The 25770-nt window shown below is 47.1% G+C and overlaps 1 protein-coding gene across 4 annotated transcripts; it reads right to left on the bottom strand.

Annotated features, from left to right (window-relative positions):
- Positions 1 to 9936: 9936 nt before the first annotated feature.
- On the bottom strand, positions 9937 to 25405 carry ZMYM3 (zinc finger MYM-type containing 3). Of its 4 annotated transcripts, none has more exons than XM_079124522.1 (25): positions 25249 to 25405; positions 23820 to 24508; positions 22811 to 22854; positions 22429 to 22501; positions 21672 to 21966; positions 21265 to 21442; positions 20694 to 20912; positions 20254 to 20404; positions 19852 to 19967; positions 19605 to 19691; positions 19334 to 19484; positions 18912 to 19084; positions 18529 to 18694; positions 17554 to 17651; positions 17311 to 17473; positions 16937 to 17052; positions 16622 to 16796; positions 16294 to 16440; positions 15700 to 15803; positions 15218 to 15386; positions 14766 to 14917; positions 14075 to 14189; positions 13164 to 13418; positions 11523 to 11640; positions 9937 to 11434 (listed from the first exon to the last, which is right to left on the bottom strand). In XM_079124522.1, the coding sequence occupies exons 2-25, from the start codon at positions 24487 to 24489 to the stop codon at positions 11242 to 11244; spliced, it is 4128 nt and encodes a 1375-aa protein (XP_078980648.1). In that variant the 5' UTR covers positions 24490 to 24508; positions 25249 to 25405; the 3' UTR covers positions 9937 to 11241. The 4 variants fall into 4 exon arrangements, with proteins under 4 accessions (XP_078980648.1, XP_078980649.1, XP_078980650.1 ...); XM_079124523.1 differs by having other exon boundaries at positions 16937 to 17049; XM_079124524.1 differs by having other exon boundaries at positions 22429 to 22495.
- Between the last annotated feature and the right edge of the window lie 365 nt (positions 25406 to 25770).

Raw genomic sequence — 25770 nt, 5'->3', positions numbered from 1 at the left:
ATTCTTGTATCCTCTGCACCAGGTGGAAGCTGGCTGAAGGAACCTTTAAGGGGAGGCCTGAATGCATTGTTTCAGGGAAGTAGGGGGAAGGGGAGGCTGAACCAGGACTGACTTTTTTGGCAGGGTTGTGGAAAGGGTTGCCAGGGATTGAATCCGGAGGTGCTCTACCACTGAGCCACATCTGAAACTTTTTTTTTATTTTGAGACAGAGTCTTGCTACATTTCCCAGGCTGACCTCAAATTTGTGATCCTCCTCCTTCAGCCTCCTGAATAGCTGGAATTACAGGCGTGCACCACCATGCCCAGCCATGGACTGACTTTTTAAAATTTGAGACTGTCACAAGAGTGTAAGGAAGAGACATTGAGGCAAGTGGGGCTTAGTACTTGCCACATAGTGGATAATGTGCTGAGTGACTAGGGTGGGAAAGAAGGCCATTGGAAACAGGAGACCTGGCTTTCCATTGATTAGCTCTAACACCTCAGACACATTATACTCACTCGCTCCAGTGCTCAGTTTCCTCACCTGCAATATAGCATTAATAATAACTACAACAGAGCTTTTGTGAGAATCAAACAACATGTATTTTGAAGTTGGTAATAAAATGTAAAGTAAGTCTCATAAGCACTGAGACCGTGGCTGTGAGGCATAACTAGAACTCTCCATGAGCCAGAAAGGAGCAAGGTTGGTTCAGCTAGGCTGAAACTAGTGCAAAGAACTTGGCAATAATAGGATTGGCTCCGCTAGGAAGCAGATTGAAGTTCAAACATCAAAGTCCAAGAGACGTTGCAAACTTGAGCATGATGCATTGAAGGGTCAATATTCAAGGGGTCTGATCTGGGAGCAGAAAAGGCCTAAGAACAAAAGGTTCTTGCAGTCTTTCATGGTAGTGGTGCTTTTAGGGACATCTACAGCCATTTAGAGGTGTCTGTGTAAAGATGTCAGGAGCAAGGAGAAAAGAGAGTCAGATCATGGATGAAGAGGCTGGCTGAACTAGGAGAGTAGTCAAGGCCCCAGCTGAGTTGAGATTTCAGAGCAAGCTGCAGTATCCATAGAGAATTGGCATGGCAACCACAAACTGGTTCAGATACTCAATCAGATAGCCCGGGTGCACACAGTGGGGGATAGAGAGGAATGCTCACTCCTTTTACTGATTCCACAATACTCAAATGCCAGACCTGACCTGTGATAGAAAAGAGACTCTACAATTCTATCGAGCTAAGCTCCCTTCGATTCCCAGATGAGGCCAGGGCAAACCTACAGGGACAAGTAGAAAAAGATTGGGGTATTCCAGGGAAGGACAATAAAACAGGAAGAAAATACACAGACATCTTATAGGGTGTGGTAAGTCTTCAGAGTTAGACAAATGATCTGCTGTGGAAGCTTCATGGAGTGGAATGGCTGGGGGGGTGGAAAAAAACTATGAGCAGATTGTGATGGGCGTTGTGTGTCACATAAAGGGTGAAGACTGTCCATAGGTAGTAGAAAAACATTAAGGGTTTCAAGGAGAGGAATCAACACTTTCAGATCTGTGCTTTCGGAAGTGCACCCTGACAGCCACATGTAGAGTAGATTGGGGATTAGAAAGACCAGAGGCAGAATGGCCAGTTAAGGAGCTGCTGTAATAACCCATGTGGGTCCTGTGGGACTAGGACAGTGGCAGAGGAAGAAGAAGAGACAGCTGGAAGAGTCATTTTGGATGGAGAATCTACAAGAGTATGTGATAACTGGGTGTGGCAGGGAAGGAGGAGCCAAAGATTTTTGCAGTTTTCTTTCCTCCCAAAACCTAATCAGTTAACACTCAACTCAAATGTCCTATCCTCGTGAAGCTTCTAACTCCCTTCTACCCACCCTTGCATCCTGACCAAGTCCCTCAGAACAAGTCTTCCCCTCTCTGAATTCTCACAGTACATCATGGTAGCATATGTCTGAGAATGCTTATCATACCATGTGGTAATAACTTGTATATGCTTAACACTTAGTAGGGGCTTCATAGCCTGTGTTATTAATGGCATCTGAGAAGAGGGTTATAAGCACATGCAAAGGTTCAGAGTCTTGAAAGAGCAGAGTGTGGTGACTGTGACTAGAGCAAAAAAGTGTAGGATGGCAGAGGGTAGTAGTAAGAGGTGAAGCTGGTGCCTTTAAGAGCAAAGGAGGTTGGAGTCAATAAATGACAGGAGCTAGGCCCGTGATGCATGCCTATAATCCCAGCAGTTGGGGAGGCTGAGGCAGGAGGGTCGCAAGTTCAAAGCCAGCCTCAGCAAAAGTGAGGCACTAGGCAACTCGGTGAAACCCTGTCTCTAAATGAAATATGAAATAGGGATGGGGATGTGGCTCTGTGGTTGAGTGCCCCTGAGTTCTATTCCCAGTATCCCTCCCCCCAAAAAATGATGGGTATCATACAAGTACATAGAAGTTTGTACAGTGTTTGGATTTAAGTATCATGTGTAGAAACACTTCTGACTTAAAAGTTAGACCCCTACTAGATGGATAGACATCCTGTACTCATGATTATAGATATAGATTGAATATATCGAGGAGTTTCAGGTCAGGGCAGACATTTGCACAAATACATGCATTAAAGTTGAGGGTGAACTATGGAAGAAAAGGCAGAATGATTTGACAGTGGACTACAAGGAGAAAGGAGAATTGACTAACTGTTGTACATTTCAACTGAAACCCTTGTGCAAAGTCAGTGTAGTTTAGTTATTAAGAACATGTTCTAAAAAAAAAGAGCTGGGCAGAGTGGCATACATCTGTAATCCCACCAACTCAGGAGGCTGAGGCAGGAGGATTGCAAGTGTGAGGCCAGCCTCAGCAATTTAGTAAGGCTCTGTCTCAAAAATAAATACATGAGGGGCTGGTGTCGTGGCTCATTGGTACAATACTTGCCTAGCATGTGTGAGTCACTGGGTTTGATCCTCAGCACCACATATAAATAAATAAAATATGGTATTGTGTCCATCTATAATTATAATTTTTAAAAATAAATAGATAAATAAAAAGGACTGGGAACTTAGCTCATTGATAAAGCACTCCTGGGTTCAATCCCCAGTATATATATTTAAAAAGGAGCATGGTCTACTTCTTACCTATGTAACTTTGACCATGCTACTTGGCCACTCTATGCCTCAGTTTCCTCATCTGTAAAGCAGAGATAATAATAGTACATGGCTGTAGTGAGGATTAAATGTTCTAATTATGCATAAAGCCCTTAGAACAGTGCCTGGCATATAGTAAACTCTATAAAGTGTATGCTGTTTTTCTTTTTTTAATTTTCTTTCTTCTTTTTGGTACTGGGGATTTAATCCAAGGGTGCTTTACCACTGAGCTACATCCCCAGTCCTTTTTATTTTTAATTTTGAGACAGGGTCTCCTAAATTGCTGAAGTTGGCCTTGAACTTATGATCCTCCTGTCTCAGTCTTCTCAGTTTCTGGGATTACAGGCATGCACCAGTGCTTCTGGCTTTTATTTTTTATTTTATAATTTTATTTTTTTGTGGTGTTCAGAATTGAACCTGAGGCCTTGTGTGTGCTAGGAAAACACTCTACAACTGAGCTACACCACCAGCCCAGCAAATGGATATTTCCTTTTTCATAGCCCCTTTCTCATCTGACCTGTTATTATTTCATCTCACCATCTTTTCCATTCCTCCAGCTATTCACCAACTCTCCGAAATGCTGATCTAAACTCTTTCTTAGCTAATCATCGTGCTTTCTTGACTGTTCAGTTTTCAGTTCCTATGTGCAACTCTGTATGTATGTTTGCCACACATGCTCTACATATGACCACATTGGTAAATAAATATGAGGGAGGATGGCTATGAGGGGAGTGCCTTAATTCTTAATGTAATTTTTAAAAATATTTTTAGTTGTAGATAGACACAATACCTTTATTTTTATTTATTTATTTATTTCTATATGGTGCTGAGGATCAAACCCAGAGCCTCACACGTGCTAGGCCAACACTACCACTGAGATACAAACCCAGCCCCTCTTAATGTAATTTTAATGAAAAAGATGTGTCCTAATAATAATAAAATTTCAAACTTGAAATTTTATTACTAGACTTAGAAAGGATTTAGGTTGAAGATAGTGGAATAGTGGTCACTAGAGACAGGGAAGGAGAGGTGGAGGGGGGATAAGAGAGGTTAAAAGTTAGATAACAGGTTCCAAAATACAGTTAGATGGGAGAAATTAATTCTGATGGTCTATAACAGAGTAGGGTAACTATTCTATAACAATTTCTTATATATTTCAAAAATAGCTAGAAAAGAAGAGTCCAAAGTTTTCTAACACATAGAAATGATAAATGTTCAAAGAGATGGAAATACTAATTACCTTGATTTGATCATTACACTTGCATGCATGTATTGAATTATCACACTGTACACCATAAATATGTAAAAATATTACTTGTCATTTTAAAAAATAAATTTAAAAAAGGAAAAAAAGAAAAAGAAATCACTTAGGTGGATGAAAGGAAAGGAGACTTTTATGGAGCAACCAGTATGTGCCAGATTTGCGCTAAATTAAGCACTGATATACATAATCTCAGTACTGGCAAGGTAGCTATTATTATCCTAATACTTGTAGTTGAGGAAACGGGGGCTCAGAGAGGTTAAGTAATATATCCAAAGGTTGCACAGTTTAAAACTACAGAGCTAGAATTAAAACCTAGACCTATCCTCATCCCAAATTTGTGCTAAATCTTCTATAATAAACACTTTATGCTGCTTTTGGACATATTTCAGGGTATGGGGGATGAAGTAAAGGTGGTGAGCTCAATATATGAAAATAGTCCTATATACTAACCTGCTGGAAAGCAAAATGTGCACAAGTTTAAGAGATATGTGAAAGTTAAAGAAAGAGCTGCCTGGGCTCAGGCAGCCAGGAAAGGGCAGTCTGCAGGGAAAAAGCCTCTTCAGGGATCTCTGCCCCAAGCAGGTTCCAGAAATTGCCCTTCCTCTCGGTTAATACAATCTAGTGCCTACACACGTTTTATTCAGATCCCCTACCTAAGTCAAGATAAGTGTTTGAGACTCAACCTTTCTCTCCCTTAACCTTAGGAGTTCCAAGTACACACTTTGTTTTCCAATTCTAGCTCCTTTCTGTTTCCTCGCAAGCTTCCCTTCAAGGGACAAAGCCTCTCATTCCTCAATTTGATATAAATGTCTTGAAATGTTGATACCTGAGAGAATGAACTTCAACCAAAACTCATTCATATTAAAATATAATCAATTAACCAGACAGAATTACCAGTGAGGTCTGGTAATTCTCCTTCTCAAAATCCCGTTCCCCTTCCTTTCCTTTTTCTATTGCTGCCATAATCTCCTAATCAATAATGTAGGCAATGAGAGTCAATGCTTATTAAAGCACTCTCTCTATGCCAGGCACTGTGCTAAATAATATGTTCACTAATCCTCACCATTCATTGAAGAAAGCACCATATTGTCCCCAATTTATAGATGCAGAAACTGAGACCCATGTAGGTTAAGTAACTTACCCAGGTCACATAGCTAGGAAAGAAGGAGCTGAGCCATAGAACTGTAAGTAGTCTGCTGGATGCCAAAGGAGAAGCACTAACCACTTCTGTACCATGCTTCCTCCCTGTGACTGGACTCCTGGGTTTCTTCAGTGCCCAGTCCTCCTACATCTCACCCAGATGTGCTAAAGTCACCTTAAAACATGAAGTATATGCTACCAATTCTTTGTGAAAGCCCTTTAATGTTTTCCACTGCTTTTAGGATAAAGAATGACAGGAATACTACCCAGAATAAGGTATGATTGCTTCAGTTTCCTGGAACTGAGAGGTTATTTGGTGTCTTAGTCAAATTTTTTGCCACTGTGATCAAAAAACCTGCCAAGAACAATTTTAGAGGAGCAAAAGTTTATTTGGGCCTCACAGTTTTAGAGGTCTCAGTTCATAGATGACTGTTGCTCTGGGACCAAGATGAGGCAGGACATTATGGGGGAAGGTGAGGCAAAAAGTCATGGTGAAAGGGCATGACAGAGGGAGGCAACTTGGACACGGCAACAAGGAAGCAGAGAGAAAATAAGCTCTGTTCACCAGGGACAAAATATATACCTCAGAGGCATGCCCCTAGTGATCTAGCTCCTCAAGCCACATGCTGCTACCTACCTACAGTTATCACCCAGCTAATCTATTCAAGTGGATTGATGCACTGATTAGGTTAAGACTGTCATAACCCAATCATTTCACCTCTAAAGTTTCTTTTTATTTTAATTAATTTTTTGATACCAGGGATTGAACTCAGGGGTACTTAACCACCCAGCCACATTCCCAACCCTTTTTATTGTTTTTTTTTTCATTTTTACAGACTGTATTTTGATTCATTGTATAAAAATGGGATATAACTTTTCATTTCTGTGGTTATACACAATGTAGATTCACACCATTCATGTAATCATACATATATGTAGGGTAATACTCTCTGTCTCATTCTACTATCTTCCTTCCCCCACCCCCTTATTTTTTATTTTGAGACACATTCTCACTAGGTTGCATAGGACCTCACTAAATTGCTGAGGCTGTCTTTGAACTTGTGATTCTCCTGCCTCAGCCTGGAACTACAGGCATGTGCCACCACACCCAGCTATACCTCTAAATTTTCTTGCATTGTTTCTCACATTGGCTTTTGGAGGACACCTCATATCTAAACCATAACATGAGGGATGCTGAACACTCACTGCTAAAATTGGGAAAGTTCTAGGTAAACCCAAATGACTGGTCACCTTAGCAGGACAAGACATGATATGGCATTCAATGCTTTATTAAACTTGATATCATCTATTTTCCCAAACATCTCCAACCAGTACACACTCTCCTCAGTCCTCTGCAGCCCAATCACCCTTTCCTTCAGACACTCTGTGTTGTGTTATGCCTCTCTGCCTTTGTTCACACTGACCTCTGCACTTCCACTGCCTGACAAACTATTGCCAGCTCCTCATGAAAACCCAGCTTTCATATCACTGCTGTGGTTTCTGGGTTTTCTGGGAGACAGAGAAACAATTAACATTCTGCCCTTGCTATTTTAATGACATGTGAATCCTGCCCAGAGTCAGGACATGGATGAGGTAAATGAGACATCTAGAATACAAAATTGAAGGAGATACTTGCTCTTGATGTCATACAAAGGTCAACGGTGAGACCATAGTATGCCTGGCTAAGTGCCTTCTTTTTACACCCTAAGTGCCTTGGTTGCCTCACCCTAGTCCTAGCCCTCATTTTTCCTATCAGACCAGGGGCTTCTCAAGAGGCTGCCCCAAGCCTGATGTACTGGCACACACCTGTAATCTCAGTGACTTGGGAGGCTGAGGCAGGATTGCAAGTTCAAAGCCAACCTCGGCAACTCAGCAAGGCCCTAAGCAACTTTGTGAGATCTGTCTCAAAATAAAAATAAAAAGGGCTGGAGATGTGGCTCAGAGGTTAAGTGCCCTTAGGTTCCATCTCTGGTACAAAGAAAGGGAAAAAAAAGAGCCTTCTCCAAGCTCTTATTTATCTTTTATCTATCCATAGTGATTAGCACAAGGTTGGGCACAGAGTTGAAATTTAGTTGAACAAATGACATTAGGAGAAGGAAGTAAGAGGAAGAGAATGGCTTTGAATCCTGTTGTGGGTGGAGGGAGAGAAAGGAAATTTAATAGACTTCATGGTAGAGTGCATGCTTATGGTTTGCAAGATTCTAGGTTTAATCCCAAACAAAAAAAAAAATCTCACACACACACACACACACACACTAGACTTCACCTTGACCTGTGAGGACAGATTTCATCCCATGATTATATTTTTTATATCTTGCAGATTTGGGTCTTCTTCCTATTCTTCTGGTCTCTCTTTCAGTTCCTTTCTCTGGTTAACTATAGACGTTTCCCATGATACCATTTTTTTTGTCCTCTTTTCTCTTCACTTTCCCCAAGTGACATTGTTCACTCCTAGAGCTTCAGTTAGAAGTTCTTTGCAGATGACCTAGCAGCCTCATGCATGCTAAGCTATACCTAGCTATATCTGAGGCTATGCCTACCACCAAGCTATATCCCCAATCTTCTATTATTTGCTCTTCCATATTACATACCACTGAACTACATCTTGAGCCCTGCAAATGACTCTAAACTGACACCCCATCTCTCTTCTAAGACTCAGACCAGAATCTTTATTTATTTTTAGGTACTGAAAGTTGAACCCAGGGCCTTGTGCATTCTTTTCTCTTTTTTTTAGTTGTAGATGGACACAAATACCTTTATTATTTATGTGGTGGCGAGGATCAAACATGTGCAAGGCAAGTGCTCTACCACTGAGCTACAACCCAAGCCTAGGCCTCGTGCATTCTGGGTAAGTACTGTACCACTGAGCCACATCTCAAGTCCTTTAAAAAATTTTTTATAATAATTATTTTTTTATTTTTATGCCGTGCCAAGGATGGAACCCAGTGCTTCACACATGCTAGCTAGGCAAGTGCTCTCTGCCACTCAGCTACAGCCCCAGCCCATATGAACCCATTTTTTAGAAGAAGCTCAAAAAGTTAGTCTTTTCCATTTCCATGGCAGAGCTACGACTAGAAGCTCATATTTGAATGGTCTTTTCTGCTTTGCCATGTTACATGGCCCACTACTTAGATTTTTTTTTCATACTGGGGATTTAACCCAAGGGGCAATTTACCACTGAGCTACAGCCCCAGTCCTTTTAATTTTTTATTTTGAGGCAGGGTCTCACTAAGTTGCTTAGGGTCTTGCCAAGGCTGAAGTGAACTTGTGACCTATGTCAGCTTCCCAAGCTGCTGGAATTACAGGTGTGCACCACTGTACACTACAGAGCCCCAACATTATTACCAACCTCCTCCTACCCGCAACAATGAACAAACACAAATAGCAATGAAAAAATCCTGCCTTGGTTTCCCATTTTGGTTAAGGGTGTCTCATTCTCCCAGTCTTCAAGGCTAGAAATCTGGGCTTCATACTCAATTCTTCCCTCTCTGACAAGGTTCAGTCCTAGCATTCATCAGATCATGTTTTACTTTCAAAACATCTGAAAAAAAAAAAGGTTTAAAGTCCAAAATTTACTTTGAATCCACCTCTTCTTTTCCTATCCCCAGTCCCCAAAGAGTTCCCAGGATCTTAGCCACACTCCTTTCACCCTTCTGTAGGCCTTCAGGCCTGCCCCCTCCATTCTATTCTTCTGGGTATCTTCTCCCTAAGCAACAGGTCTGAGCCAACCATTTCCTGGTTGGAAAATCTCAGCCTTGTACTTCCCACCCTTACAGCTATGGTCTCCTAATTCCTCCTACCTTGTCTTTGAGGTCCAGGTCAAATGCTACCTCCCTCAGTGAACCTTTGCACAACCTCCCTGTAAAATTGAAATGTATTCCTTATTCCTCTGCTCTCCCATAAAAGTATTTCCTTCATTTGTCTATATTATGATGGTACTTGCCAGTATCTCCCCTAGCCTGGAAGCCTACTGGGGACAGGTAACCAGTCTAATTAATCTTGGTCTTTTCTGAAGCATGTAATCTAGGTCTTTAAACCTAGTTGATACCTAATAAATGGCTATTGAACAAATTTTTTTCTTAAGTGTTTGGAAACTGTTTTTACTAGGGATTAAAGTAGGTGTGCTCTACAATTTAGCTATACCCCCAACCCACTTTATTTTTTTTATGTTGAAACAGGGTTTCACTAAATTGCTGAGGATGTCTTGAAACTTGCAACCCTCCTGCCTCAGCTTCCTGAGTCACTGGAACTACAGGTGTGCACCATTGTGCCCAGAAAGTGTTTGGACACTTATAAAAAGGACCACATTTCTAGTAGATTCATTCAATGAGGTGGGACTCCTGACTTCTTTACATGTTGAGATATCTGAAGTTTCATAGCATTGCTCTTCTATATCCCTCACCCCTAAAGATACTTCTCCCTTCCCCAAAAAAGGCAAAAGACAATTTTAACTCTTTATTTGAAACAAACAATTCCAGAGACAGAAGGTTAGTCATGACAACAGCTTCTCACTACAACACAAGGGTGGGCATGGCTCACTGAAGGGACAGGCCAGGCGCCTCAGAACAATATATACAATTTAAACAGTGGCTAAACTGGTGACAGTTATAAAAACACAAAAAGGAGTCTGGGGAACAGCAAAGCCAACAGGGAAAGAACTGGGTATCCCCTTTGCCAGACACTTAGTTTTCTGGGACTACAAAATAAAGATGGGGACAGAGAAGATGTAAGCAGTAAGGGCAGGCCCCATGCCTACAGCTCCTCACCAATATTGTGACCATAGACCCCATCCTGCATGACCCAGTCCCCCAAAGGCTTGGCCTGGCTCTTAAGATGGAGAGAGAACAAGAGGGGGAACCCAGCCTCAACCCAAGTCAGAAGGTAGTTTTTGCCTTGGGAGCTCTGTCCATAGAACTAAAGGGAGGTGGTTACAGAGGGGCTAAGCATGTTGACACCATGGCTCATGCCAACCTAAGATGGCAGAGAGAGACAAACACATAAACCAAGGGGACAGGAGTCTGCACAACAGGAGTCTGCTCCCCATACTTGGAGTCATTCTCTGCCTTTGAGGAAAAGAAAGCATTTGGAACTCTTTAGAAATTGTAGCACCAAGAATTGGTGCTTGCCAGGGTAGGGTGGGGAACATAGTGGTGAGAGGGTGCCAACATCCAATTATCTCATGGGAGGGGAACAGTGTCTAAGTTCTGTGTTTTGGGTAAATGGTCCCCTCATTACTTTCATCATTTCTTTCACATCTTTCAGATAAGACCCTTTCGTGTGGTACTGGGGAAGAGGGAGAAGGGAGTGGGCACAGGGCAGAGAAGGTAGCTGAGTTCTTCCCTAGGTCAGACCTAGGAACAAGGGGCTTCACCAACACAGATGGGTCAGGAAACCCAAAGCCAACAGGATCACCAGAGCTAATTAACACTCCACTAGAGTCTGGCCCCAGGAGAAAGGTTTTACTCTGAAGCAAAAAGAAAATGGGCTAACTGGACTTTGCCCATCACTGGGGGATCTAGCCCCTGAGTATAGAAGACTGGAGCGCAGTGGTTGTCAAGTGGTACAGAAGGTAAAAGCCAGGGGTTCCTAGGACAGGAAGGGAAAGGGAATGGGTGAATAGAAAGGGGCAGTCAGGGCCCTTCAAAATGAGTAGCACTGTTTCCTGGGTCAGTCACCCTGTGAGACATGACCACAGGACAGACACTGATATGAAACATGGATAAAGGTGGCACATAGACTCAGTCCAGGTCTTCCTCCCCAGGACGACCCAGTTCCTCATAAATCTCACGCACAGCCAGGATGCGATTGAGCATGCTCTCCAACATGCTGCGGTCCATGGGGATCACAGAATACCAGAGAGGTGACTCAGCGATGCAGGACCGTTCAGGTTGCAGGTAGAATACATCATTGCGAGTTCGGAGGCTTTCAGGACTACAATGGTGGGAGTGGGAGGACAGATGATTAATGCCAAGGCAAAGTAGATCCCTTGGGTGACATTCCTGCAAACCCACCAACTCACCATTTTGAGAGATAGAATTCATAGAACTTCACAGGGCAGCGGAGGGGATTCATGCGATTCTCACGCTGCTCTAAGATAGGGGCTTCGTCTTCTCTCTTTCGTTTCCCAGGACCTGTGTCTATAAAGGGAAATGACCTAGACTCATTAAGCGTTCACACTCAAGGAGCTCCTCCCAGAACATAGTCTAGGATAAAGGGGGAAAACCTCAGGACACAAAATACATAAGGAAATAAAGGGGATGGGGCTGTACCTCAGGGGTAGAGCACTTGCCTAGCATGCATGAGGCCCTGGGTTCAATTCCAAGTATCACACGAAAAAAAGGGACAGAGAGAAAGCAAGCAAGGGAGCTTTGGATATAGCTTAGTGGTCTACCACTAAGTGAGCAAAAGACCCTGGTTTCAATCCCCAGTACCATAAGGAAAAAAGAAAAGAAATATAAAGAGAAAGATAAAAGGGAATGGAAGGTAGCTCAGTGGTAGAGCACTTGCCTGGCATGCACAAGGCCCTGGGTTCCAACCCTGGCACTGAAAAAAAAAAAAAAAAAAAGGAAAAGAAAAAGAAAAAAAAGAAAGGCAGGCAGAAGAGTCAGCCAATCAAACATCCTGTAGGGGTGTTGCTGTGCAGCCCTCACTGGTTCTTGATGCCAAAAATGTCTTTTTATGATCTCCTCCAGGTGACATCTTGAAGAGGTGATCTCACAAGTTACACAAACAAACTGATAAAAAAAAGACCCTGTTGCAAGGTTAGGCATGCCTTCCAGGACAGAGAAACCATGATGGTCCCAAACCCTTGTGCATTAGAGTCCAGGCAGAAGTTCAGATCTAGAGAAGGGACCTTGGGAGCTGTGCTCAAGATGGGACAGAATTCTAGGGCCAGAAAAAATATAAACCAGGATGCAGCTTCTGAATCACAGAAAGCCTGTTATTTACTCTATTAACTCTCCAAGAGTACCACCTCCTCCTTGTCCACCACCCCAAAACAAAAGGGCAAGTAAACTGCTTTGAAATGAGGAAAGGTGGGGAACAGGCAGCTGAGTAAGCTCCTATTTATGTAACAACCACTGCCCATCAGCTACAAAGACCAGCCATCTTCTTCTTTCTTCCTACCTTCCTTCCTTCCTTTCTGGTACTAAGTAAATTGGGGCATTTTGCCACTGAACTACATCCCCAATCTTTTTTATTTTGAGATAGTCTTGCTAAGTTGCCCAGGCTGACCTCGAATTTGCGATTCACCTGCCTTTGCCACGGATGTTGCTAGGATTATAGGCATGTGCCACGGTGCCAGGCTTTTATTTCCTTCTTTTTTTTGCAGTACTGGGGTTGAACCTAGAGCCTCACACATGCTGGGCAAGTGCTCCACCACTGAGTAACATCCCCAGCCCTTTTCATTTTTATTTTGAGACAGGGTCTTGCTAGGTTGCCCAGGCTGGCTTTGAACCTGAGATCCTCCTGCCTCCTCCTTCCAAGTCGCTGAGATTACAAATTTGCACTACTGCACCCAGTTGTTCTTACCTTTTCTACAAATCCAGGAATGGAAGGAGAGGGAAGCTAGTGTCAGAGAAGGCCAGTCCAGCAGGTATGGTGGGACACAGTAGGGGCAAGTAGAGAAGGGGCAAAAGCAAAGGAGGGGACAGCCTCATACCTCGCCCTTTCCTCTGGCGGACTGGGGCATAGTAGCGGATGCTCACCACCTTAGTGGTGCCCCGAGGCGTGGTACATTTGCGGGATTGCCGCACCACATTCGTGAAAGAGAGCTGCATGTGTTCCTCAGCTGTCTGCAGCCCAAAAAACTTAGTGTTGAAGAACATGAGGGTGTTTAGAAGGACAAAGGGAGAGTAGACCCCCAGCTGCTTGCACTCCCAAAGGTGTTCTTCCTCTACTCGGGAGAATACTGTATCTGCAATGGGAAAGGGGAGAGGCCAGGTTAGGAGGATCAACTACCCAAATCCAACCACTTCTTCCAACACAAGGTCCTAGGCATGTGCACTTACTGCATGCCTCTCATTTGTATATAAAACCCTGATACTCAGCTATCATACACAGGTCTGGGCATATTTTATACCATTTCCACCTGCATTTGGAGCTTCTTTCACCACCCTCAAGTTGTAGGCAGGTAGATTAAAACCTTGAGTAATCCCCCCCCACAACATCTTGCTTTTTTTCTTTATCACCCAAACCTGGGCCATCATTTTTTAGTCCTTTAGATAATTCTTCAGACTGAGACTTGCCAATTTTTTTCTTTTTTGAGAGAGTCTACGCTCTTCGGGCTGACTTCAAAATCTTGGGCTCATACTATCCTGCCTCAGCCTCCCAAATAGCTGGGATTACAGGTGTGTGCCACCAGGTCAGTTCACACCTAAGTTATTGATTCTCTCCTCATATTCAAGGGCAAGGGGTCCTGCTCCTCTAGCTCTAAACCCTGCGACATCCAGCTACATGCTTCTGCCCTCAGATCCTTCATGAAGAGTGGCAGGCCAGAGAGTGCAAGACTCTTTGAGTGGTGCATTAGAGGAAGGGAAGAGGAGTAAGGGTTGCTAAGATCCTATCCCTTACTGTTGGGGAGAAGTGTGGGCTGCCAGGTGCTCAAAGACTTGTTGAGTTCTTGAACGAAGGTCAGGTAGTAAAGGTCCGTGAAAATGTTCACCATTCGGTTATTTTCCAGCAAGTACTGGAGAAAGAAATACAGATGGATATAAAGTCAGACTGTAGGTCCTAGCGGAAACACAATAATGCTGTAGCCCCAGGCACGGTGTCCTTGATAATTAGGAGATGATGGGAAAAAGCTGCTTGATTAGATGACCCAGAGTGCTTTCCCCCAGGTGTCCCTATGTCTCTGAGGTACTGAGGCTTTGCTGGAAGAGGAGGAGGCTCCGAGATGTTCCTCAGAAGCCCAGACCCCCTTGTCAAGTAAAACATGGTTAACCTCTCCCAGTGGGAGTTAAACATTGCCCCCCCACTTGGGAACCCTGTCCTACCCATTTCTCTCATCTTGAGAATGGGTTCAAGGATTGCAAAGGGGACCCACAGAGTAATGAAGACTGTTCCTTGACCAATGGTCCTGGAATCAAGCTCTGGTTTTACAACAGTATTGACATCTTGTGCCCTATTTGTCATAGGAGGTTAAAGGGAAGCTGCCTGCTTGGGGTAGGAGAAAAGTGACAACACAAGGGGGCTGGAAGCAGTTCCAGTAGGACCCTGCCTGCTGTGTTGAGTGATGGGAAGTGAGGCAGTATGCGAGGAGTACCTGCTGGATGCCAAGACACAGATAGTAGATACTGTCAGGTTCATATCGTTCACCATTAGGTCGAGTGATTTCTCTCACAAATTGGGCCAGTCCATAGTTGAGCTCAGCAGCTGAGCAGGCAAGAATATCCTCTTTGATACGCATGGGTTTGGCTGCAGTGATATGAAGTGGAGGTGGATGGGCTTAAGAAAACTCCACATTGAGAATTTCATTTAGCTTCACCACCATTAACCCTTTAGTCACACTGAGCTCCTGAATAAACCCACCAATTACAAAGAGCCCTTAGCCTTGAACCTAAACAGCATCTCCCTTTAATCAACAATTCTTCCCTATTTTCACAGGGCAACCTTAAGCAATCATGCCTCATCACTCCTAGACATCTTAAGCTGAATCACAGGCACAGTCCTGTTCCCCATTCCCTTCTCCTACTCCTTCTTCTCCTGGGTACTTACGGCCAAAGCGTAACTCATCACCCTTGCTGGTTTCTCCATTGGCATATTTTGACTGTACCCAGCATTTCCAAGCATTGACACCATATGAATAATTGAGACCAGTACAGCTAGGTTGGCTACTCATGGAGTCCCGGGAACAGCTTTCCGAAAGCACCAGTCGCTTTTGACCCTAGAGTGGAAGAGAAGGAAGTGTGGTAACAGAGTTAAGGCTAGGGGCACCTTAGAAGCTAATCAGGACACTGTTTCCCACTGGGGATGGGGGAGCTGATGTAAGAACACAGAGTTTCCATGGCACAGAGTTTGAAAACAGCTTTAATGACCTTGTGAACTTGGGGGAGAGCAGTTTGGTTTTATTTCAGTATGTCTAGTATTGGAAAAAGGAGGTTAGGAAGGTCAAAGTAAGGTTGCTGGGTTGGCCATGAGAGCAGCCCTTCCCTTGGGCCTCCATTCTCCCTTTGTAGATACAGTAGCCCCAGTCTTACCTTCCTCATAGTTCGGGGAAGGTCTTGTTCAGTAGACACATCCTCAGGACCTACCAGGCCACAATCAAAGAGGAAGTCCACACTGGGGTTAATGTCCAAAGGATCTAATAGAAGGGAAAGAAAAGTCAATTTCTTAGGAACTCACCCCTAGTCTTCCCAAACCACCTCTGCTATTTGCCCATTTGACTCAAGATGAGCCTCTTATATAGCTTTATTGGACTCAATAGGAACCAGCAAAGCTATGCCAAAAATATGCTTAAGCCACAAAAATACCAAACACAAACATTCACAGCAGTATGAATATACTTAACAATACTGTAGACTTAAAATGAAGATGATAAAATGGTAAAATCACAATTACTTTTAATTAAAGAAAAAATATAAATGCTTAAAAATAAGATTGGAAGTCTAAAAACAATATACCTGTTTTAACCTTCTATTTCTGAATTTCTGATACTACTCCCTGTTACAACCTTCTGTCTTAGGGCCACAATTATCACTGTTTAGGGTAATGCTCAGTGTCACAAATAGCACTACTTTCCTGATGGCACAAATGTTCTAATACTCAATGGGCACACCTCAAATCCTACTCACTCTTGGGGAAGTCTGCCTCCAAGTCTTGCCCAGGTTCATCTAAGACATTGGCCATCTTGACAGCCATGGCCAGGACATCATCTCGGGCTGGTCCAAATAAGTCACAGTCTTCCAGAAGTCCCTCTGCACTCTGGTTGCTCACAAGATCTGGGAGGCGAAGAAGTTGGCTCAGTCACTGCATCTTCTGCCTAGCACCTTCACAGGCTTTCAGGGGCTGATCCCAATGCATTCCCCATTCCACTTGGCACCAAAATCATCACTCTCCACCCCCTTAGGCAGACAGATTGGTAGCACCCTGTCTCTGGCATAGCTGCCATCCATAGCATACCACAAAGGTCAGATGAGGCCTTGTCTAACTCCTCAGCCTCTGCAATCATTTCTGCCATAGCCAGAATGTCAGCCTCCAAAGGGTTGGAAGGGATCTTCACCTTCAGCTCCTCAATGGTCTCCACAATCTTGTCTGTGCTCTCCAAGGTAGTGGGCAAGAACATGGGCACAGGTACCTGGGGGCACAAATGCCAACTAAATGCCAAGAACCATACCAGTGGATGAGCAGGGCAGTTGATTAAAAGTAAGGGAGAGGAATGGTCTCAATCCTAGAAGGTTAAAGGATGACCTGGCCAGAAAGAGTGGGAAAACTTACCGGGATAGGCATTGAGAAAGGCACTGGGACTTTCTGGCAGTACAGATGCATAGGCACTGGCACAAAGATGGGCACTGGGATGGGCAGCACAATCACCTGTGGCTTCCACTCTTCTGCTGACAAGAAAGGGATCTTCTCAGAGTCTTGGCTAAATGGGTCACAACTGACTGAGAACTTTATACTAGCTCATCACCCCCAAAGGCCCTAATGTTTGTTCAATATCACAAAACTGCTCTTGAACCAAAGGCTGAGAGACAACCATAAGGCATGATCTTTCAGCCACCTAAGAAATGCCCTAGATCAGCTCATGGACATAGGTATGGTGGCCTAGGACACTGAAATATAGCCTGTGGCATATAAGTACCCTGGCTCACCTGTTTGACTCCCTTTGGACTTCATCTCCACCTTGCAGGAAACTCCACGGTTCTGCATTAGCGGCTTACACATGGCAGCTTTGTTTTTGCGGGGTGTTGCTGGGGGTGGTGGGGGTGGAGGAGGGGTGGGAGCAGTTGGAGCTGATCTGGTCTTTGCAGGGATCTGTGGAGACAAGAACATTAGTGCCACCAACTGTGTACTCTCCTTTAGAGATTATCCTCCCTCTTGGCTTTTGCCCTGACCTTGCCCAAATTCCCGTTTTCCTCTGGGGTCCTCACTGTGTTGCTGTTCTCCACTTTGGTTTGAGAGGGTGTCTGGGGCTTTGACTCAGAAGACTGACCTGTAGATCAAAACACATGAATGCTCTCATTAGAGGAACTAGCTCTCTGTTTTCCTTACCCTGGTTCCAGGACAGCTTCATTAAGAGGTATATCAAATAGAAATGGGAGTCTAGGATGTCCCCTGCTTGTAAACCTAGGTCTAGTCTTCTCTGGGCCCCAGCAATGGCAGCCAAGAAGATTCTTTGCTCCTGGCAATTAAGGAGAATAAGACACTATATTTTCCCCAAAACCCCACAATTTGAGATCTTCCATTTAGACAGCCCTCAGGAGTTTGGTATCCTTGGAGTGGCAGAGGGGACAGGGTAACATTCTAGAAATAGTAATAATTTTGGTATCATTAAATGCAGAGCTTGCTGGGCATGGTGGTGCATGCCTGTAATCCCAGCAGCTTAGGAGGCAGAGGCTGGAAGATTGCAAGTTCAAGGCCAGCCTCAGCAATTTAGTGAGACTCTAAGTAATTTAGCAAGACCCTGTTTCAAAATTAAAATAAATAAATAAATAAAAAGGGTTGGGAATGTGGACAGTGGTAAAGTACCCCTGGTTTCAATCACCAGTACCAAAAACTAAACAAGCAAATAAATAAATAAATGCAGAACTTATGCTAACACTTCCTTTTCTCTGAAAACTAACCACAACCTCCACATGCCCATCCTACCTAGGTAGGACCCACTCTCTAAAATATATATCCCTTATAAAAAAATCAGTAGACTGTCACTCCAAGAAGATTTAAACAAGACTCCCCCTAGTACCTAGAGGGTCTGGAATACTTGGAACTCTGGTCAGGGATGAGGTGAATACAACAAGAAGAAGAGGCTGGGCCTAGGATTAGAAGAGCCCAGGCCAGTTATAACAGTGTGCCCCCTGCCCGGGACTCACTGTTCAGGAGGCTCTCAGGCCCACTTTGGGTATCCAAGTTGGGTTGGTTCTGCTGGCTGTAGAAGCGCAGCAGACACTGTTGGTTGCAGAAATGACGGATCTGCCCACGCCAGTGGATGGTCTCCAGCAGCTTCCCCTGGCGCTTACAGGCATGGCATCGGGCAGCCTGAGGGCGTTGACAGGATGGTCAGACCTGCCTCTCTAAAATGTGCTGGGCCCTCTCCCATGGGATAAGCCCTGCTCCTCCCCTTGGAGAGTGGACCAGCTTGGAGACTGGAGATTGACTCCCCTCCCTGGAAATCTACCCTTGCTCTGATGTTAGTCCCACAACCCATGCCCTGCACTCTTCTCCCCCTCCTTTGTGATATGCTGATCCTCCTTACCTTGCAGTACCATAGCAGGTACTTGCTTTTACAGTCCTCACTGCAGAAGTCCCAGGTGCTGCCATCCAGTTGCTCAGTGACTCCACGCTGGCAGGTCTGAGAGCAGTAAGTACAAGTGATACAGCACAAGCCCAGCTTCTTAGTGAAGTCCTGTTTGTACAGCAGCACACAACCTGGGAAGAGAGGAAGAACAAAGAGTCCAGAGATACAGAGATAACCCACAGGCATGAGTTCCAACGTTTTCAAGATGCTACACACCAAACCTCTTCTAAACAGCCTCTTGTGCCCAAAGCCTTAAAATAGATGGGGTAGAGCGTCCTGCGCAGAAGGCCCTGCTGAACCACTTTCTAAGTTTTGCCCCCTTCTCTGCCATTTTCCTGGATGTGAGGAACAGGGGCTGTACTCATTCCCCACTTCCTTACCTTCACTGCAGAAGCTCTTTTCCACCCCACTGAATCGGAGTTTCTCATGCAGGAGTTTCTCCTGCCGGCAGTGCTCGCACTGGGACACCACACCCCGAAGCCGCTTGAAGTCCTCACAACAATCACGGCAGCAGAACTGGAACACCTGGTCCTGAGATGGGGGCACAAGGCAGGGAGGGCAGAACTGTGACAACTGAACCTGGCAGGATCCCAGTAGAAGCACCCTTTCAGACACGTGGCAAGACGTGGGTGGGGGTGGGGGGGGTCTTACCTGCCAGTCCAAGACCTCAGGCTTGCCACTGAAGAGGCTGTGGCAGTAGTGACAGCTCAGGTGAATGCCCCCCTCAGGGCTTGTGCGCTGGAGGGAAGGAAGACAAGTAAGGGAGGGGCGAGATGTGTGTGGTGCTGGTGGGGAGGGGAGTCAGGTTTGTTCTTTGCTCTGCCCAGGCCTACCTACCCCAAATCTCCTACCCTCTCTGTTGCCATACCCTTTATCCCTGGTCTAGGGTCTGGAGTACCTGGAACTTGGTCCAGCAGCTGGGGCTGCAAAACTGGTAGACTGTGCGATCAACCTTGTTGTAGTAACAGGGGTCAGAGAGGCTGCGGCGGCAGAAGCTGCAGGGTCGGGGAGGGCCTGGGGCATACAGAGAGAGGAGAGAGAGAGAGAGAGAAAGAGAGAGAGAGGAGAGAGAGAGAAAGAGAGAGAGAGAGGGGAGAGAGAGAGAGAAAGAGAGAGAGAGAGAGAGAGAGAGAGAGAGAGCACACAGAAGGTGTAAGGCAGTGCAGAGACGGAACAGAAAATCCATGGGAAGACGTGGTTGGGGCTGAGGTTGGGCAGCAGGGATTATTTTAAAAGAGGGGAGTATGGGAGGTAGAAGGAAGGCCAGCAGGGGTCTCAGAGAAGAGGGCTTTGCACCTACCAGTGAGCCCTGCCTGCTTCACTTTGTAAGAAGTGGTACAGCACAGGGAACAGAACAAGCTGGTCTTGCCATTACGATCCACATGTGATAGCATCTCAAAGTTCTTACACAGGGTCTTGCACCAGACACATGGGTACACACGTGTGTTTTTCTGTGAGGATGGGGAAGGAGAGGCTGAGGCTGGATTTGTCCCTTCGCTTTTATTTTTAAAATTTTTTAAACATGGATATTTCAGGCATACAAAAAAGTATAGATGATGATATAACAAAGACCTGTGTGTCCACCAGCCAGCTTCAAAAATAAAACATAACAGATACAATTGAAACCCCCTTTATTTGTTTTATTTCTCCCAGCCCTCGACCCATCAGGCACCTTTATTTATCACCCATGGACCACACCCCCTTCCACAGCCCTCTAATGCACTACTCCCTCGGCCCCACCTTCTTGTATGCCCCCAAGCACGTTGTGTTGCAGAACCGCTTTTGCTGGCCCTCGTGGAAGAGGAGCTCGGGGCCAGGGCTCCCGGTCTTGGTGTAGATATAAGCCCCACACTGGTCACAACAGTTGGTTTTCAGTCCCTTGTTGGCTCGGAATTTGGAGAAGCAAGAATCGCTGCAGAGCCGATGCACCACGCTGCCATTGCTGACCTCATGCAGGACCTGCCACACACACACACACACACACCCTGAGCAGGGGCCTGGCTACCACCGCCCACCCCAATACAAGGACAGCCTCCCACCTCACCCTAGACCTTCACAGCAGACAGTGGGCCCAGGGACCCCCCAACCTGTGCATCAGGCTGCCGACTTGATGGTGAGGTCCTGGGAGGCAAGGGAAGGCCAGCTGCATACATCCTGGAGAAGCTCTATCCTTGAATATGCTCCCTCATGATGGCTGCCTTTCCTCCCCACTCCCCTTTTCCACAGGGCCTGGCCCCTGCAGCCCCAGAATTGAAGGGGCAGGTCAGGGCTGGCCAGGCTCTGTAAATCAGCCCCCTCTGAGTATCCTCACCTCTCCAGTCTTCTGGCATATGCTGCAGCGAGTGGCATCTGCTGGATCCCCAGACTGGGGAATTGGGCGCTGCTGCTGGGCCTCATATAGAGACAGACAGACAGATGTGCAGAACTCATGGAAGGAACCTCCCGAACCAGTCTGTGCCACGACCGAGTCCCTGGTGTTCCAGATCTCCCTAGAGGTGGGAACAGGTTTGAAAATTCACTCAAGACCACCCTCATTGTAGCAGCTTTCTACTCATCTGGGATTGATGACCAGAGAAAAATGTTCTCTGACCCTCTCCCTAAATTGCTCTCTTCCAGTGTCATCCTGCTTGGTTCTTGCCAATGCTATCTCTGTCTTATCCCACTGCCTCTGTCCTGTCCCTTGCCCCCACCACCCAACACCTTAGGACCCTCACGCACTTCTTGCAGAAGGTACAGGTCTTTTTGCCTGAGGGTTTCTTGGAGAAAGTGGTGAGACAAGATGAAGAGCAGAAGAGCTGAGGCAGCCCTTTGCGTTGATAGGCCGTCTGCCCCTTCTGCAGTGGTGTCCGACAATGTGCACAACTCATCTTGGTGCCCACAGAAGAGCGCCCAGCCCTCTGTGCCACGCTTGAGCGTAGGGACATGCGAGGAGAGCGCCGGGGCCGGAATGGCACAAAGTCCTCATCATTGGGATCATCAACCATGGCATCAGAATCCTCATCTGACACTGGAACTGAGGAAACGGGAAGGGGAGGGAGCAGTGAGAAAAGGCTACCAGACCAGGTCTCTCGCCATGTGACAACCAGATCAAGTTAGTTCAGTCCTAATCCTAGGACCCCAGCAGTTCTGGCCATTATACCCCTATTTCCCATTCCTTTGGTAGCTTAAGCCCTTGGTGTCTATCATCCTTGGTTATTTGGTAATCTTCCAGCAAGGGGAAGGGAGGGGCTCCAGGAGAGAAGATTGGGGACAGGGATGGCATAGCTGAAACAGGAAACTCCACTCTCACTGCTCTTGTTTTCAATCTCCCCCACTGCCCTTGGTTCCCATGCCAACCCATAGTGGAGACAGGCACTTCACACTCTGCATGGTGAGGGACTACAAGAGCTAGAAGATCCATGCCCTGCCATATCCCACCTTCCACTCTTGTGCACACCCAGAACCCCCAGGTCACGCTTCCTCAAATCCTACTCACTGCTCTCAGTGGAATCCACAACCTCAGGTTTTGGAGGCTCTGCTCTCCTAACACGTTCGCTTCTCTTCTGTACCTTGGAAACATGGGAGGGAGGAAAGCTGACACCAGGGGCAGGCTAACAAGAGTACAGGGTTTGGGGGGGGACAGTAGAAAGGAGGGGGGAGGGAGAGTAGGGACCCTTGGCCCATCCCTTAAGAGGAGGGGAGAAAAGGAGGCCGGACTTTCTTCTTAAGAAGCAGTAGACACAAGAGCTCCCTCCCTCCTCCTAACTCTCCTTACACACACTCTCCACAGAACAACATCTGGGAGGGAAAATGAAGGGTCTGTCCTTCCCAGAGCTATAGGGGGAACCAGACTCCTTCCAATCCCCTCCCCCCCTCACCCTCTCAGGCGGCTTCTCACTCGCCTTCCCAGTCAGGCCATCTCCTGCAAAGGAAGCAGAAAGCAGCCTAAATCTCAAGCCTGCCCTCACCACCCCCTCCCTGGCCCAACCCCCACCTCCATTCCTGGGGAAGAACTTATTCAAAACTGAAAGGGAAAACTCAAGTGCCTGTGGCTTCTTGGGGCCCCTCTCAGGGTTACCTCAGGCTCTGAACTAAGGGGGGGTGCAGCTATTCTCCATGGAAAAATATATCCTACCCCTCCCATCAGCTCTCTGTCCCAATCATGGGGAGGTAACATACCTTTCATAGAGAATTTATATTCTACCAACAAAACCAAACCCAAAACTACCCAAAGGGAGCAAGAGGAAAATAAAACATCAATGTATGGGCAGGTTCCCTTGGATTTGGGTAGTTATATAAGTCCCAAGACCCTGGTCACAGCATGGAGAGAAGACACCACCAGGCAGAGCAGAGGAGAAACTAGAGCCTCTCAGGTCTAGGATATCCCTTCCCTATCAAAGATGTGATCCTAGACCCTCCATTTTTACCATTCCCCTCAAATCTGTATGCTCTTGGGGGTTCCAGAACCTAGTTACCATTCATTAATCCCAGAAATCCCACTCCCTCTCATCTAGAACCAAACTGCTGAAATGATCTTCAAACCATGAAGCTGGTGTCCTCCCCCAAATCCTGAAGGAAGGACCAGGCACCAAAAGCCATGAAAAAGGGAACCTCTCCCACAAAACCCATTCCTTACAACCCACTCTATGACACCACCCAGTTCCTCTGACATAGGCCCTGTGGCCTCCCCCAACCCCTATTTTCTATAATCTTCTTCACCAGAAAACCCCTCCCTCCCAAATCCTAACTCCTTACCCACACACATCCCTACACTTATCTCTCCACTCTCCTCCTCCTCCTGCCCCTTACTTCCCAAAGTACACAGCCACCCTTCCTTGCCCCCACCCTCTCCCCAGCCCTGATTCTCCAGATGATTAGGCAACCTACCTGGCAAGGAAGGATGTGCAGGGGGGCTAGAGCCCCCAGGTTTGGTCTGAGAACTGTTGATTCCATCCCCCAGAGTCTCTCCCACTGAAGGGCTAGGGGGGCCATTTGGGCTCTGTGGCTGCCCTTGGGGAAGCTCCTCCTCCTGCCCAGGGGAGCCCCTTCTCCTGGTAGCTACGGAGGTTGTCTCCTCCTCTTCAATATGGGGGGATTGCAGAGTTATTGGAGAATCAGGAGCCAAAGGCTCTAGCAGCCCCTCAGGTGGAGAGGGATTTGCCCCAGCCCCTGGATCAGGTGGTACCACCTCAGGGGTCTGGTCCCCTGGTCCAGGCTCTAGGGTCTGATCTCCTGAATCCCATGCAAGGGTCCCCTCAGGACCATGGTCCACCTCTGGGGGGGAAGGGGCTTTATAGAGCAGCCCCCCCAGCCCCAGCAGCTCAGTGGCTCCATCCAAGACTACTCCAGGGTCTTTTTCCAGGCCAGCAGGGGTATCAAGCAGGTCCAGGGCTCCCGAGGATGGAGAAGGGCCAGGGGGTGCCCATCCTCGAGTTGGGGCAGTCTGGGATTCCAGCAGATCCTCTCCAAATTCCATGTCTACTGGAAGGTCTCCAGCCAGGGGCTTCTCTGGCAGGGTCAATGGGTCAAATGGACTGGGGAAATCACTGGGGTCCATGAGGATGGCTGGATATGGGCTGCAGATTAGGAGTAGAAGAGGGCAGTAGAGGTGGTCTTAGCCAGAATTCCTTCTTGTACAGCCTCTGGGACACACCCCATCATCCACTTGGATTTCTCACGACCAGTCCCCCCAACCGACAAGCATTTCCACAGGCTTTAGTCCTAATGACCACTCCCCCCCACCACATACAGCGCCCTCTGTGGGGAGTGGCGCTCCCCGCCCTGGCCCTGAGCCCACAGTCGCCAGGCAGTTGGTCGTTACCCGCCCGACCCCCACCCCGCAACTCCCTGTTCCCCTCCCCCCTTACCTTTAACCCCCCCCCAACTCGGACTAAACGCCCCCTCAGAGGCTCCCAGGGCCGCCGTCACCAGGAGCCTTTCCCGCCCCCGCGACCTCAGTTTCTATTCCCTCCTCACTCTCTTAGTGCCCCCCAGCTCCCCAGTCGTTACCCATCCTGTCTGGCCCCACCCCCCCTCCCCGCGTAGCCTGGTCCTCCCTCAGCCCTTCCCCCGCCCCCACAAACTGCCCTTCCTAATCATTTCCCCCCTAGTTACCTTTCAGGGTAGCCCACTTCCTCAGCCCCGTCCCCCTTTCCCAGAGCTTCCCCAGTTCTCCCTTCTCCTGTTGCCCACCCCCCCACCTCAGGCATTTACAGGAAGACATTTTGGAGCCACGATCTCTCCTCAGACCCCCCTCCCGGCTATTGCGAGATCCCGCCTGCAGATTCGGTTCGGCTTGATCAGGCCCGACCCCTACCTGCGGCAGGGTTAGTGTAACGGCTACAAGCCTAGAACTGCAGACAGCGACGGCCCCGCGCTCCTTCTCCACCTCCCTCCCTAGCAGCCGGGACAGGGGTCGCGGCCCCTTTAAATGGCAGCGCCGCTCGCAGCGCCCAGCGCTCTGCACCAGGCGGGCGGGCGGCGCCAACAGCCAACCCCATTGGCTGGCTCGAGGAGGGGGCTCGCGAGACAGCGCCGGCCCCCGGCGCGAGACTCCCAGCCCAGTGGCCGCCTGGAAATTACGGAGTGGAGCATAGTCACCGGAGATGGAGCTTGAGCCCCCGCCCGGGGCCCCGTTAGTTGAGGAGGAAAAGATAGCCTCTGGAGCTTTGCAGCCCGCCCCCGGGAAAGGCGGTGCCTCCTTTCCACCATGGGGCCTAGTACACTAAAAACACAAAAAACGCCGATCTACGCACCTGCTTCCCTTACCTGGCTCAAGAGTCTGGCCCCCGTCACACCCGTGCCCGCCCTACCTCCTGGAGCCCACTCTACCCGTGAT

Source organism: Sciurus vulgaris (genome assembly GCF_902686455.1).
Source record: "Sciurus vulgaris genome assembly, chromosome: X".
NCBI classification, from domain to species: Eukaryota; Metazoa; Chordata; class Mammalia; order Rodentia; family Sciuridae; genus Sciurus; species Sciurus vulgaris.
The sequence above is the reverse complement of the archived record's forward strand: the minus strand, read 5'-3'. Positions and strand labels throughout refer to the sequence as shown.

What these genes read in the sequence shown, in the direction of transcription:
- ZMYM3 (XM_079124522.1), bottom strand. Translation starts at nt 24,489, where the DNA reads ATGGACCCCAGTGATTTCCCCAGTCCATTTGACCCATTGACCCTGCCA. An exon ending in GCTGCTGGACCAAGTTCCAG is followed by an intron (nt 19,692 to 19,851) that starts GTACTCCAGACC and finishes CCTTCCCTCCAG; the next exon opens with CGCACAAGCCCTGAGGGGGG. An exon ending in CCGCCAGAGGAAAGGGCGAG is followed by an intron (nt 11,641 to 13,163) that starts GTATGAGGCTGT and finishes TTCCCTTTATAG; the next exon opens with ACACAGGTCCTGGGAAACGA.